At 42.4% G+C, this 14,928-nt stretch overlaps 1 protein-coding gene across 3 annotated transcripts in view; it reads left to right on the top strand.

The window, feature by feature from the left end:
• Positions 1-14,928, top strand: part of arhgap32b (Rho GTPase activating protein 32b) — a 74,057-nt gene that overhangs the window by 44,505 nt on the left and 14,624 nt on the right. For 2 of the 3 annotated variants that reach the window (XM_083926913.1, XM_083926912.1), the window contains 2 exons: positions 61-135; positions 12,462-12,611. In XM_083926913.1, coding sequence (XP_083783039.1) covers positions 61-135; positions 12,462-12,611 — 225 coding nt within the window. Of the gene's footprint in view, positions 1-60; positions 136-4,302; positions 4,490-12,461; positions 12,612-14,928 lie in introns of those variants that run through there. The other variant, XM_083926914.1, reaches the window with a different exon arrangement.

Genomic DNA, 14,928 nt, shown 5'->3' with positions numbered 1-14,928 from the left:
CATGTCTCCATCATCCATCCATCTGTCTGTGGGTCCATCTGTCCATCGGGCTGCATGCAGACTTGGAGATGGAGAGTGTAATACAGGACAGTGCATGGGTGGCCGACCCGCTAAACCACTACAGCCTGAGTTCAGGTAGACAAAAATCATTTGGTGTGCTACACCACCACCCCTTAACCAAAAACTAACTCCACAACCCGAGTGATGTGTTTGTACTGTGTGATCTAATGTATAGTTTATACCTGTGGCAGGAGCTAAACATATGGGATAAACTGATAGATGCCCTGTTTTTGACCTTCAACACACTTACCCATACCATCTCTACACTCTGTTGGTGGACCAATAAGACTTGAGTCACATCGGGCTTTGCCATAATAGTAGAGTGTGTATGGCAAAGTTCTGTGGAAATAAAACTTTTTTGTGCTGTGTGTTGATGTGAACTTAGTTTCACTTGAATTGCTAAAATCTCATATAAGAAAATGTCTGTGTGATGGCCATATTTCCATTTTAAGTCTGAAGTCCTGCATATTCCTTCTGCATTGTAGGAGGATCATACTCCCGTGCTTTGAATATATTTCCGTTTTTGTCAGAATGGATGTCATCTGTCTGTAAAAGAAAGAGAAATACTGTATTTAAAGGTTTGGGGTTTCGATGTAGTGGTGAGCTTTTCAAATGTTGCTCTCAAAACAGAGCGATTGTATCCCTCCAGCCCTCTGTTTTTTTTCTGTTTTACCCTTTAAGGTGTATGTAAATGGCTTCAGGGGTGAGCCAGGTTACTACAGCATTTCTCAAAGCTGCTGAATGTACCCTGTGTCTGGACGGGGGCCAGCTGTGTTTGTGTGTGTCTGTTTGGTCGAAGCTGAAAGGCCACGGCACCCCTGCCGTGGCCCTAGGTCTCGACGGCCTTGATTTATTTAATCCTTTTACAATGAGGGGGCCTGTAAACCCATCCATTGAGCGTTAAGCTTTGTCCTGCAACAGTAAGAATCTCTGTCTCCCTCTCCATGGTGACTGAAAGAGCACATTCCTGCAGGGAGCCACACAGCATTGGAAAAATCTGTTTGCTCTGCCTTGATCCACTGTGCTCACCACTAACCTTCGCTGTTTTTCTCTCAAACTATGGAAATTGTTAACATGCTGCACTGCTCCAGCCAGAATGGAGACGATAGAGGCTAGGATTATAAATGAGTCCTTCGGTCCATGTGCTTGTGTTGTGTTGCAGTTGAATCTGAGTACAGAGGCCACTGTCTTCACAGTAAAAATAGATTATTCTGTTGACATCAATATGAAAATAAAGCTTTGGATAAAAATGACAGTGGGCCTTCTTTCCTCCCGAGACAGCCCAATAGACCTACCAGTCACTGACCCACATGCAGAGCCCCCTCTGTTCCCCCTCCTCATTGCAGGCCTTCGTCGTGCCTGGGGACCAGTGATTTGGGCAGCTGTGCGCATATATGAGCCAAGACAGCTGGTTATGTGGAGGAGAGAGGACAGGAAATGGAGAGAAAATGTGAGAGACAGAGTAAGATTTGTCCTCCTGTTCCCGAGGATCTCATATCATTTTCTGGTGCTCCGGTTCAGGGCTGCGAAACTATGTACGCTCCCATGTGTCATGCATTGCTCCGTAGCTTCAATGAGACACTGTTGTTGCAGGCCACACCTTTGTTGGGGGAGGCATCTTTTGATTACATACTAACGACCCTGTGTTGTAAACTGAGTGTGTAAACGAAGACACTTTTTTGCACCTGTACTTCCTTCAGTGGACTTTCTGAGAAAGGTTTGCTAATCAATACCTGGAGTTGTATTGCATCATTATAGTGTCTCATTACTAAAACAAATTACTACACATTGTGTTGTTGCAAAGCTTCTCAGCTTACAAGCCTTTAACCAGCAGGTAGGAATTCCAGTTTACAGCCATGTTTGTTGCACACAGCTTGGCGTCCGGCTCCTGTACGTTAAACGGGGCCCGCAGCTGCAAAATACACCTCCTCCTTCTTTCCACATCCCCAGAGTGACATTGATTATTACAATACAACTGTGTGATACTTGATCGAACACAAAACTCTCATCCTGTCTTATGGTATAGGAGCTCACTACTTCCTGTATAGGTGGCTGCCGTTTTTCATACTCCACCTGCTGTTCTTCTGTCTACCATGTCACTGACAACCAAACGGCCCCCAACTGTTCTAACAGTGCCTCCCTCCTATGTTGAATTCATATGACTTTATCTTCAAGGTATCATGACAAACGTAAAAAAGTGAAAAGCACTTCACAAATGAATTAAGGGAGAGGAAAGTCTTTATTCCGCCCCAGTCCACCTATTACAGCTGCTGCTGGTGATCTGTTCAGGAAAGAGGTTTCACTCTGGACTCTCAGGAGTTCACTTTTCACCTTGTGAAGTATGACTGATCCCTGCTGCACACAACAGACCTGTTTGAGTTTGACTTTATCAGTCATTTCCCTCAGTATGAAGAATTAGATCTGGGTGATTTTAGGGGGGAAACCAATTTCATAGAGCAAGACATTACATACACATGGAAGATGTACAGTGGTGGAAGAAGTATTCAGATTACATACTTTTTTTTTAAAAGTTAAAAGTAACAAAACATTGTAAAATCAAAATACTCCATTACGAGTAAAAGCACTTGTATCACAAGTAAAATTAAGATTATGCAAAAAATAGGTGACTGATATACTGTATTATTCTATATGACATTGTAAGATTGTTAATACTGATGGATCAATCCATTAGCAGCACTTTACTGTTATAACTGCTCAAGGTGTAGCTAGTTTGAGCTACTTTATACAATATGTAGTTTAGTCCAGTGGTTACCCACCTGGGTGTCAGGCCCCCCAAACAGTCACAAGATGAATCTGAGGGCTCATCAGATGATTCATGCTGTAGGAAAGAAGAAAAAAGAGCTATGCTCCAAAAATGTGTATTCATCATTTGGCCTGGATCTTCCCTTTTTTTGTGAAGTATTGGATATTTTTTCCTCTTTGGCGCACAGTAGTACTTTCCACCAGTGAAAATGGAAAATGTCAGAACCTACATGCATAGAGACATTTGAGGATCACACCAGAGAAATATGTCTCTGTTTAACTTTTACCATGTCCAGTTAAAGCGATCACATGTATGAGAGAAGTCTGACTCAAGTCTTGTGATTCTGAACCAACAACAAATTAGTTTCACTTCATTCTGACTCAGTATGTCTGCTTAGGGACTAAGCTAGTTAAGGAATTAATAAGATAATGCTTTCAGGGGGCCAAGGGGCCCCACAGAGGGACAGCTGGTTTAAAGTCACGACAAGGCCATCCTATATGTTGTTATGACAGAGAAGAAAAGCAGGGATGCTTCTTTGTGTGTGTGTGTGTGTGTGTGTGTGTGTGTGCATGTGTACCACCAGCTTGGCTCCCTGACTGTTGTGCTGCCTTCACATGCTGTTGGAAATATTACAATTAGTCTCGTGCATGTCAGCAATTTACAGTGTATATATGACTAGGAGGCAGGAGTTTAAGGGAAAATGAACACTCAGGCAACTGATGACCATTATGGATGTGTAGATGTTTCATCTTAGGGGACTGTTTTTTTAAAATTTTTTGTAATTGTATCTGGGTAGAAGCACTCAAATTAAATTGTCTTTATTGTCATTCTACCAGTACAACAAAATGTACAGTACAATTCCTTGAAGTGCAGAAAATAATTTAACATTAAAAGCATCAAAAAGAATAGGCAAGACCTGTAAAAGACACAAGCTTACACAACAACGCACACACACGCACACTGTAGCAGCTTAAGGAGACAAAAAAAACAAAAAAAACAGTAGATTGCAGAGACCTTGAGCATCATGTACCATCATAGGTAAAGGTATAAAGGAAGTTAAATACAGCGAGGCTTTAGTTCGCCATGAATAGCCCCTGGCCTTAAATATGGAGCATAGATGAACTCTTTAGGAGTTTTGGAGAAGTGGGGTGTTTTCCAGAAATTGGAAAGCACATACCGCAGGCGTGGCCTCCAATATCTTTGCTTTAAAATAACAACTACAAGTAGTTAATTGTGTTCACCCACTCCCTCATATTGATTTAGTATAAGATGTGCTTCATATAATACTCACAGCTTTCTCAGACTGGGCTTAACCACCGGTAATTGCCATATTTCCCGGGAGCACCTGAAGGCAGCATATGGTGGTCGTAAACCAAGCCTTGGAGCTCCGGTCCGTGTGGAAACTGGCTGACAGTGCAAAGAGGAGAGTCTACGCCGGTCGAGCTCGTTGGGTCGAAACTCTACACTCTTCACGGGCTTATTACACTCTTGGTGTCTGTCTCACTCGGTTAAAGGCACCGCGACATTTCTGCGATACCCAGTCGAGGTTTGACCGCTATTTTGTACAGGTGTGCGCTTAGGAAGAGAACTTAGCTGTACTTTGGACTTAAAGAAACGCTGCAGTTGTGTCATAAAGCCGAAGCAGTGCAGCGTTATGGAGCGAAGGTAAGAAAATGCCTTTGAACTTTCTATAGTGCTAAAGTGTCTCTTTCTCTCTATTATCAGCTCTACGTTCTTTAGAGAAACCGTTAACAGGTCGTGTTATGCTGCACCTATCGTGTTCTAGTGGAAGTCACTGCACTTTGAAGGATGGAAGGGGTTTGGTGGGTCTTGGTGAAATGTGGAAAATCTTGCTTCTTACTCACATGACTCCATGTTTTTCCATTAGAGGGGAAAAAAGAACAGTTTTCCTCTTCTCTAAAGTATTCATGGTTTGGAATAATCGTTTATTTAAGCCTCTTTAAGCACCCGGAAAAGCGCTATATACATTTGATGTGTTATTATTATTATTATTATTATTATTATTAATATTGTTGCTGTTCTTTAGCAAGTAAAGAAGTGAAACATTTGAAATATATAGTTTCACAGAATGTATGGAGATAAACATGTATCACTGTATAATAAAGCAGCTCTCACACCAGTGATCTAGTTGAGATGCTAAGGAAAGTCAAAAATGCTCTGGCAGTCAGGACACTTCTCAATCAACAACAACAAAAAAATATATATATATACACACACACATATATAATCATTATTTATTGTGTATGTGGTTTTGGGGGAGTCCCGCCTTTTTGGGTCTCATTGGTTTGAAAAGTGCTCTGATATCTATTGCTCTTTCATGACACTTGTGTTATTTCTGTTTCCTCTGATGAGGTGTACAGTTAAAGCATCTGCTGTAATGTGAGTGAGACTACTCGGGGCCCAGCTCTGTCCTCTCTCCCTGCTGCTGAAGTGGTGTTCAGTGGTGTATTGATGAATTGAACAACAAAGCATGTTGGCCCTGCTATCAACGCACACTTAGGCTCTCGTGTCCAAACAGTCCCTGTCACTCATGAGTGCCCTTTAATAGGCGGACACTGCTCTGTTGTTTACACACTGGTCGGCCAGAAGCACCAACAGGACATGGTTAGGATGTGTTCACACAGTGTCTCCCAGTGTTGTGTTCAGTGTTTCAGTTTGATAAGTAATGCAAACATTATTCTATGGTGGTATTCACCTCTCAATGAATAAATGGCCCTTTTACAGTGACTGTGTCCAGGAAACATTATCATTATTAAGTTGGCTTGTTGAGTTCCTTACGTGGCTGTATAAGATAAACTACTCTAGAAAGCCAATTGTAGACATTTTCACACAATATTCACAAACTCCTCATTGTTTCTGCATTATTGGGTCCCAGAGAGCAGTATGCTTTGAAGGCCCCACCACAGTGAAACCACATTTGGTCCATTTAGAAAAGCTTTTGGCACATCCACAGATCACATTCCAGCCAAAACCCTTGTTCTCACAGCAACTAGATTTCTGATCTATGATGTAATGTTATCCAACCCATTCATGTAATGTTTTTATGACACTGCAACAGTAGCACCTTTCACATAGCCTGGTCGAGGCGGGAATATTACGTTGTTATTCCGCCTTGCCATCTGTATAAAAGGTACAAAGAAGGAATGGCGGGACCAAGTTGTTGAGCCAGCAGCAGAGGTAGTGACAGAGCCGAAACGACATCTGTTTAAAAGGAACAGCCAGCATGGCGGGACTACACAAACACACACACACACACTAGACACTGACGCTCTTTTGCTATGCTATCAAAAATCACACAGTGGGGCAGCATTAAGCTGGTGTTGTTTGGTTCAGTATACAAAAGTAAAGTCAGCATAATGGTGGATCTTCTTTACAGCAGAATTGTAGAATCTCTGTGTGAAAGAGGCTGGTGAAGAGGAGGGCAGTTCGAATTTCCCTCCCTGCTGCCTACATGGGTGTGGGTGGCTGTTGAGTCTCGGAGGGGTGCTGGCTGAAGTGAAAAGGCTGAGTTGAGCTGTGATGAGAGCATTGTGAAGCCCCAAGGAGCCATGGTCACGCCTACTGGTGGTTGTGTATTCAGGGAACACTGACGCACAGTCGTTGGATCAAATATCTCAGGCTCGAGTCTGCTGATTGGCTCTATGATGTCACTGCTCCACTTTAGGAAGCAATAACCCTCTGTTGTGTTGCTATGAAGTTGGGATTTGCCTCCAATCTGCATCCTTTGAAAAGCTCCTCACCAACGGAATGGAATGAGGCGGTCGGTTTTGGTTTGGAGCGGGGAAACAGAGCATGATGTTTGCCATTACGTCTGTAATGGTCCTGCTGTAATGCTTGGCCTCTTTTCTCCTCACCCCCGGCACATCATATCCCAGCCTTTTGCTGAGCTCTCTGCGGGAAAAGCTTCATTATAGTCACACAGACACTTAAAGGCAGCAACTGAAACCTGTCAGTGTTCCTCAGGCATTATACCCATCCTTCACTGTGGATGGTTTTTTGGCTTTAGCTTTGTCCTATATGAATTTTATCTGTTAACTATGCAAATGTCAGGCATGGGTTATTAGTTTTAATTTCCCTAGCATGAACATCTGAGCCCAAACCCCCTTGCAAGTGTGCCGCATCCCTTGTCAAAATGATCTTTCAGATACACAGACACATTTGTATTTGAAAGCCTTTATTACACACTGGAGGTGTGGAGTTTGAAAGGCATAAGTCGTGTTTCCACTAGCCCTATAGAGCGACCACTCTGAAAGTTTCAGTCCACGCCCTGTCAAATGGCCGTTCACTCGCTGTGTTTCCATTTAAAAATAAAAAAGGCCCGACAGGGATTTACGAGACTCCAAAGTATTACTCTGACTGGGTTTAGATCGCCTGTGATCAGCTGATCAGTGATAAAGAGCTGTGCCCCACTTCCTCAAAGTGAAAAATACAGAATAGTTTGATTTAGGGTGGCCTGTATGATTCACAATGTCAACTTGTACAAGTAACTTGAAAGAAAACACTCCACCTTAAAGATTCGAGTCCCTGTGAAAGTGTGTGTTGACGGAGAGGCTGTCACCCGCTTGCTAACATTACGGTGTGTGTGTGTGTGAATGGGAGAGAGAGAGGGAGCATGCAGCGTGCCGTGCATGCACTGATCATTTTCTGTGCTGCGTTCTTCTACACCACTGGATAAAAGTGTCTACTCTACTTCGCTGTGTTGTTTTGGCGTCTGTACTACCACACATCACATCCCAATCAGCAACCTGGTAAATCTCAGGGGACAAAAGAGGCCGACCTATAGGTCTAGGCAGGGTTTACCGCAGAAAATGTGTTGGTTAAGGATGGAGGGGGGTGTTGCCATCTGATGGGGAGTGGGGGGCATTAGGACAAACAAGCTCGCTCCCAACTACGGTTCGGAGCATGGAAGATGTAAGGGTAACATACCGCTGTTCGGACACATCACACTATTCGGAGGCATATATTTCGGTGGCATAGGCTTCTAGATTTTAAAAACAGAATGGAGACTGGCAATGGTCACTGTTTTGAAAGGGAGAAAACAGGTCAGAGTAACAGCAAAAATTGTTCATATTTTTTTATTTTTTTTGGAAGACGTGTGTTGTTTGGGCAGCCGCCCTAAGCTGTTAAGTGCTGCGGGAAACCTTGCGGTGGCGGAGTGTACTGTATAGATAGTAGGAATTTGCGCTACAGTTTGGATTTTGACTTTACCGTGTAACCGGAAGAGCAGCTCTGACGTAACCACACAATGCTTATGTGAAAAAGTAATTTGTGGCCAATGTTGACTGCCCCTCCTCTAGTGCATCTCAGCGCAACTGACTCAGTGCATCAAATACCCGCGCGCTGGGAGACTTGCTCCACGCGCTTCCTGAAAAGGTCCAAGTGACTCTTTGCTGACACCCAGAAACGTCCCTGTCCCTCTCTAAACAACATGAAAAAAGGAAATTCCAGGCAGAGGGCAGGCTCTCTGCAGATACTGACAGCACCACACTCTTCTAGTGGGTCATAAGTGATGAGTGATTTTTTTTATTAGTCTACATACATTGAATTTTATGTTAATACTACATATGATATAATACTTATTTAGTTGAATGCCTTTGACCCAGCTGGCTTATGTGAGTGTGTCAGAGGCTGCTGAGCATGCTTATGGAGCTGCTGGCCCTCATCCGCCTTGACAGTAAGCAGATGGGAGTCTCTGTCTGTCCTCTAGAGAGTCATGCTTGTCATTGCACTCCTCTTCCTCACGTCTCACACTCAGTCTGGTTTCCTTAATAAAAGTGACGTGTCAGTGTAAGCCAACACAGTTGCACAGTCAGCCCTCCCTCTCCTCTACATGATACTGAAGGCCCTTTTTGATGCCTCAACAGTGAATAAACTATGCTGCCTCAGCGGTTTTGTCAGCGGTTCAGGATTTTGTCTTGTTTGCAGATGTTGGTGCAGAGACCAGCTGTTGATTCAGAATTAATTGTGCCGCTTCATTAAAACGGCACAAAAGTTTGTGTCTAACATGATTAATTTACTTGTGTGGTAGTTATAAAACAGTGTGTGTTTGCGTGTGTGTGTGTGTGAGAAAATAATTTGTGTGTACCTCATTTCAGGAAGAATGCCTTCAGTTATTTTATATCAAAGTTATTTTGAACAATCATATTTAGTGAATTGGTGTCAACCTTTGAAATTGGTCCAGTACTGAGAGAGAGTGCTGAAGCCTGGCCCCCGTGACCCAGGCTGCAATGGAATCGAAATCATTTCCCCCTGGGATTATTAGTTTTTCTGATTCTGAAATTCCATATGGGGAACCTGCACACCGACAATATACATCGACAAAATGTACTTGTTTTTGCCACTGACTCAGATTCTTATCAGAAGTGTCTGACTGCATTATGGAAAGAGTCTTGGAGCAGCATTTTCCTTGATAAAAATGTGCTTTGGTAGGAGGTCTTCTCCTCTTCGTCTGGCAGTAGTGTCCCAGTCGAACTAGGTGCAGTGTATCCAGAGTTATAAGGATTCATTTGTAGCACAACTAGCCACAACCTGCCTTTTCTATCCAAAAGAAACGTTGGTCAATGAAAGCAAAGTGAAGAAGAGCTCCACATTTAGTTGGCACAATTTGGAAATTGCAAAAAAACTAACAATCATTTTTAAAAATGGTCTTTGGCAGTCAGATGTAACTGCTGACGAGCCCTCCATGTTTTCACATTTGCGGTAGCTATGTGTGTTGACCTTTTTTTGTAAACTTTATTGACACATTCACCTCCCTACTTCCGGTCCATCCCCTATATGTTACCTATTCAAATCCACACACACACATGTTCCTATTACACTTCTGTACTTACTACAAGTCTGACTCAGAAGCTGAAAGTTCCAGACTTCCGATTAAAAGTGAACGCAGCATAAACGGCAGTTACGTGTTCCACTGGCAGACCAACGTCTGTCAACAGCGTCACTAACATGGAGACTTATTTACATCTAGGGAGGGAATGTCTCCACAGACACACAGATGTCAATACTCAGCAAAGAGACAACAGGTGCTTTCATTAGTGGGTCACATGATCAATCACCATTGTTTTAACTCACTCTGTGATAGATAGGAACTTAAAAGACAATAAACTAGATGGAAATCTTACGGATTATAACTTTAGTCTGTACGTACTGCAGTGATGTAGCATTGCACTCCTGTAACATGTCAGACTCACGATGGAACGATGAAGTTTTAAAAAAAATCTAAATCAATCCACACATTCTTCATCTTTGTCGAAACCAGGTGCCACAAACATTACCAACAATGCAAAAGTAAGGAGTGTCACTGAGCATAGTTGCCTACTCAGAATTTCTGAGACATTTCTTCATGCACTGTCACTCTGTGCATTTATTTGTTTTCATATTCTGCCAAAACAATGAGAAACTGTTGAATTAATTCAGCTACTAAGTAACTTTCCATTTCCATCAGCTCATTAGTTTGACTCAGGTCTTGGTGTTTGCATTCTAAATGTTCTCGATGGACTGTCAATTAAGTCTGCTGCACACAGTTTACTCCATATTGTAAATTAAGCATGCAAAACAGGCTTTCTCGTTCATTTGTACCTAATGGTCCCTGGGCAAAAGAGCCTGGTCTCACACAGCTTCTGTTTTGACTGGTTCTAAAATGATGCTGTGTAAAAGTCTATATAAATAAATCATAGTGTCATGCTGTAAGTAAAGACACCGCCTTGGCATTTTTATTGTATCATTGTTATCTTCCAAACACAATTCAGCCTTAGCTTTCTTAAATGCTTCTTGTTTTGTTTCTGGAAATGGAGTTTTGTAAGCACTGGCATACTTTCAGTTGTATTGCAGTTGAAACAGAGCTCGGCTCGGCACAGCAAATTCCAAAGTTTACTTATTTATTTGATTGAATTTCAAATGCGTTCTTCTTTAAATTGCAACCTGTGTGTGGGTAAAATAACTCTGTCAAGTCTGTGAAACACATGAGTGGAAGGTTTGTCATCGTGGCTGTGTTTATAATCATTTCAAGAAATGTGGCCTGGAATAGAAATAAAAAACTGATGCAACACAGCAGTTTTCCCACTTAAGCCTCAGACAGGAGATGTTGGTGTCATAAAGTTCCAGATGAAGTGTGGCTGAAAGAACACGATGATCACATATCTGATAGGTAATGGATGTTTTTGATACTGTCCTCAGTAGGAAACCTGCTGCAAGTGTTACTGGGTTGTTGAAACCTGTGCCCATGTGCCTACTGAGCGCTCCATGTTCTTTTATTAATCTCTGGGATTAAGAAAGGATAGTTGTGCTGTGGACTGCAGAGAAAAGTAATAATAGAAGGAGTTGTTGGTCAAAATCAGTGTCCACAGAGGATCAAAGGGAGACAACTAGTGACAGGAGCTGAGGGCAGATCACTGCCACCGGCAAGAGAACACAGAGACAAAAAAGACGAGTGGATTGGACATTATATTATTCTTTGAGATGTGTTGGATTTGAGTCAAAAGCTTTACAATGCACTAACGATGCGAAAAAGAACTGATGTTCCTAATAAGAGTTCACCTGGAAAAGATTCTCATCTCCACCGTATAAGAATATACTTGAATATTCAAAGTGTTCTGATCAATAATCTCCAAAGAGCTGCAGTACTGATGTAAAACATCTACCCTGACATTGGATTGACTGGCATCAGTTTACCCCCAGCCATGCATACTCGATGCACTGACACTTCTTTGGCCATGGTGGAATTTGTTTTTGTTTTTTTTTAGTTTTTCTGTAAATTATATTGTGATGTATGGTAGAATCTCTGTATCGTGAGGCCATCGTTAAAATGAGCAACATAATGTGATTTTATCGTATCGTAAATTATTTTGAGCGCTGCTAAACTCCGGATACAGCAATGGTGCTCATGCAAAAGAGATAGCGAAAGAGGAGAATGAAGGCTGTAATAGGCAGGTTTTTTTGTCCGTGTATGTGTCTGTTTATTAATCAAGATGAGAATGAGGAAAATTGATGCTCTCATTAGACTAGTGCATTTCATATGTATTGCCGAGTCAAGTAAACTAACCTAACAGTGGAAAACCACTCTGCTATCTGCTGTCGTCTCACTAGTCAATGACGGTGTGTGATTTTCAGGAAAGATTCTGAAGGCCAGCTCCATTGTTACCCCCTCCAAACAACACAGATTGTTTGATTCACTTGATAGCCTTTCCACATCTCTCTAAAGCAGAGAAAACAGCTAATGTGTAGTTTAAGAAGCTTACGACCCTTTCCCAGACATAGTATCTGATTAATGCGGTTTGGGTTTTTAAGTAGGTCTGCTCCTTTTTTTGTCTTGTTTTGAAGGGGAGCGGAGGATACTGGTATTGGATGTGGAGGATTCCTTTGTAGTTGCCTGGGAGGTGGTATTTAAGAACGAAGCCTTCGCCTCAAGGAAACTACACATGCATAAAGGAAGGGTTTGCATTAGAATGAAGCTGAAATGCACAATGGAACAAGCCTGAGCAGCCTGTATGGGGTTTCACTCTGCTCCATAGATAGACCTTGTGTGAAAGCTGAGCCAATGTCAAACCCACACTTACTGTGGAGTAGTAAACAGTTGTGTGAAAGATCTCATATATGTCCTTCCTTCCCTCTTTCTCAGTGTCTAAGAAGCACGGGAAGCTGATCACCTTCTTGCGCTCCTTCATGAAGTCCAGGCCCACCAAGCAGAAGCTGAAGCAGAGAGGCATCCTGCGGGAGAGGGTGTTCGGCTGTGACCTGGGAGAACACCTCCTCAACTCAGGACATGATGGTGAGAAACATGCAGACACACCCGAGAGTAGTTTCCTGGATCCATTTAGTTTTTGTTTTCACAACACCATAAATTCTGATTTACAGCAGAGAGAACAGGCCTTTATTTGCAACCGGCTTTGTTTCCTAATTTTCCCCGTCTCCTGGTTAATGTTGACTCAATAAGGTCATCATAGTGTCCATTCCACAGCGCTAATTCCTATCATGACACACTACTGTGCTGTGCTGCTATGACTTTCTCTTTTTAACAGAAGTACTGTTTCCATTCACTCACCATTTCAAGTCATTTCACTTCACCATCGCTGAAACTCAACAATGCCTGGAGGAAGTTTTGAGTTTGCATTAAAAGTCTTCCTGGTCCCACAGCGGAGGAAATGAAGACTTAAAACATTTTAAGACATACAATTATTTGCTTTCTTGCCGAGAGTTGGATAAGAACATGGATATGTCTCTCCTATCTGTCTGTTAAATTTAAAGGACTTCTAGTTTTCATCTAGTTAATTCTCTTTTTAGTTCCTATCTATCACAGAGTGAGTTAAAACAATGGTGACTGATCATGTGACCCACTAATGAAATCACCTGTTGACTTTTTGCTGAGTATTCCAATATCCGTGTCTGTGGAGACATTCCCTCCCTAGATGTAAATAAGTCTCCATGTTAGTGACGCTGCTGACAGCGGTTGGTCTGTCGGCCCAGATCGTCACTGACAGTTATGCTGCGTTCGCTTGTAATCGGAAATCGAGAACCTGAACTTCTGAGTCAGGCTTGAAGTAAGGGCAAAAATGTAATAGGAACATGTGTGTATGGATTTAAGAGTGGAACATATAGGGGAAGGGCTGGTAGTAGAGAGGTGAATGTGTTTCAATAAAGTTTACAAAAGAGCAAAAAAAAAAATGAATAGTCAACACACATAGTGATCATGAATGTGACGAGGCTCTGAAAGAACAGGCTCGCCAGCAGTTACATCTTACTGTCAAAGAGAAACAAGATATCTCAGTTCTTATAGAGTACAACTTTAAAGCTACATCCGGCAGCTGGTTAGCTTAGCGTAAAGACTAGTGCTGTGTCCTAAACCGCGCACTGCAGTGAGTGTACTAACATTGGTGCTCTGTGTGCCCTATGTACTGACGCAATCAGTACATTCAATTCCCCCAGTAAGTGCTGTGTCCAATCACACACTGCTGCCCTACACTTACCGGAAATGACAATCGTATTTCTTCAACTGCTTATTTTTCACCAACTCTTCTGACTCAGCACAACGCCAAAAATTCTTGTGATTCTCTTTTTACATTTATAAAGTGAATCTAGTTGTTGCCGCTCGGTTGTGCTGTTGTTCCGCTATTTTCTAGTTTGAATTAAGTCCCACCTCTTCTGCTACGTAGACAAAATGGCTGCGATTGAGGGCGTTGAGTGTTCAGCAATCCACACTCAACAGTTTGGCCATTTTTTAGTGTGCGACCTGATAAATGCAGTACACTGCATTTTACTGACTTCTGCCGTAAACGCACTTCCACCCTCAAAAAAAACAGTTTGAGGGTGGAAGTGCGCGATTTGTTACACAGCATGGATGTTGGTAGGGAACAGCTAACTTGGTTCTGTCCAAAGGTAACACAATCTGCCCACCAGCACATCTGAAGATCATTAATTATCGAGTTAGTTATTGTATGTTTAAGAGTGGATTTACGGGGGGCTATGTTCAGAACTTTATCTTGGCTGAGTGCAGTGACTTCCTGGAGTCACTGCTGGTTGGCTGATTCATGGTAGTGGGTGTGCCCAGACAGGAAATAGTTCCCCTGCCTTCATGTGAATAGCGTATGGTAATTAGAGGTGCAACACAGTAGTTTGTCAGGTTCTTTAGATTTATTGTCCCAGAGGGAGATGTGTTTTCACAGCCAGTACATACAGACATTATATCAAATATTGCCTGCTGTGAGGGAAGTGAGCTCTTCTCCGTTTTACAGGGCTCTATCTCCGACCACATGGTGGTAATGTTGAGGGTGCAGCTAAACAGCAGACATGACATACTGACGTCACAGCAGAGTATGCGCCGAAGCCCGAGACAGTGGAGCATCATGATCATTTAGGCTCAAAGTATGAACATATTACTGTTTAACATATACTAGTGACATCATGACTGCCAGAGCTCAGCGTTTAAATATATTTTGTTGTAGAAAATGGTAATAAAAATACACCTTCTGCTTCCTCCATTCCAGTTTATGTGCTAAAGTTTTCTTTGATGAATGTGTATAAACAGCAGCTCCGTCTGGTAGTAATTAAGATAGTTGCTGGGCCAGAATCCATACCTACATTGATCTGCT

The sequence above is a fragment of the Echiichthys vipera genome (genome assembly GCF_963691815.1).
Source record: "Echiichthys vipera genome assembly, chromosome: 14".
Lineage (NCBI taxonomy): Eukaryota > Metazoa > Chordata > Actinopteri > Perciformes > Trachinidae > Echiichthys > Echiichthys vipera.
The sequence above is the reverse complement of the archived record's forward strand: the minus strand, read 5'-3'. Positions and strand labels throughout refer to the sequence as shown.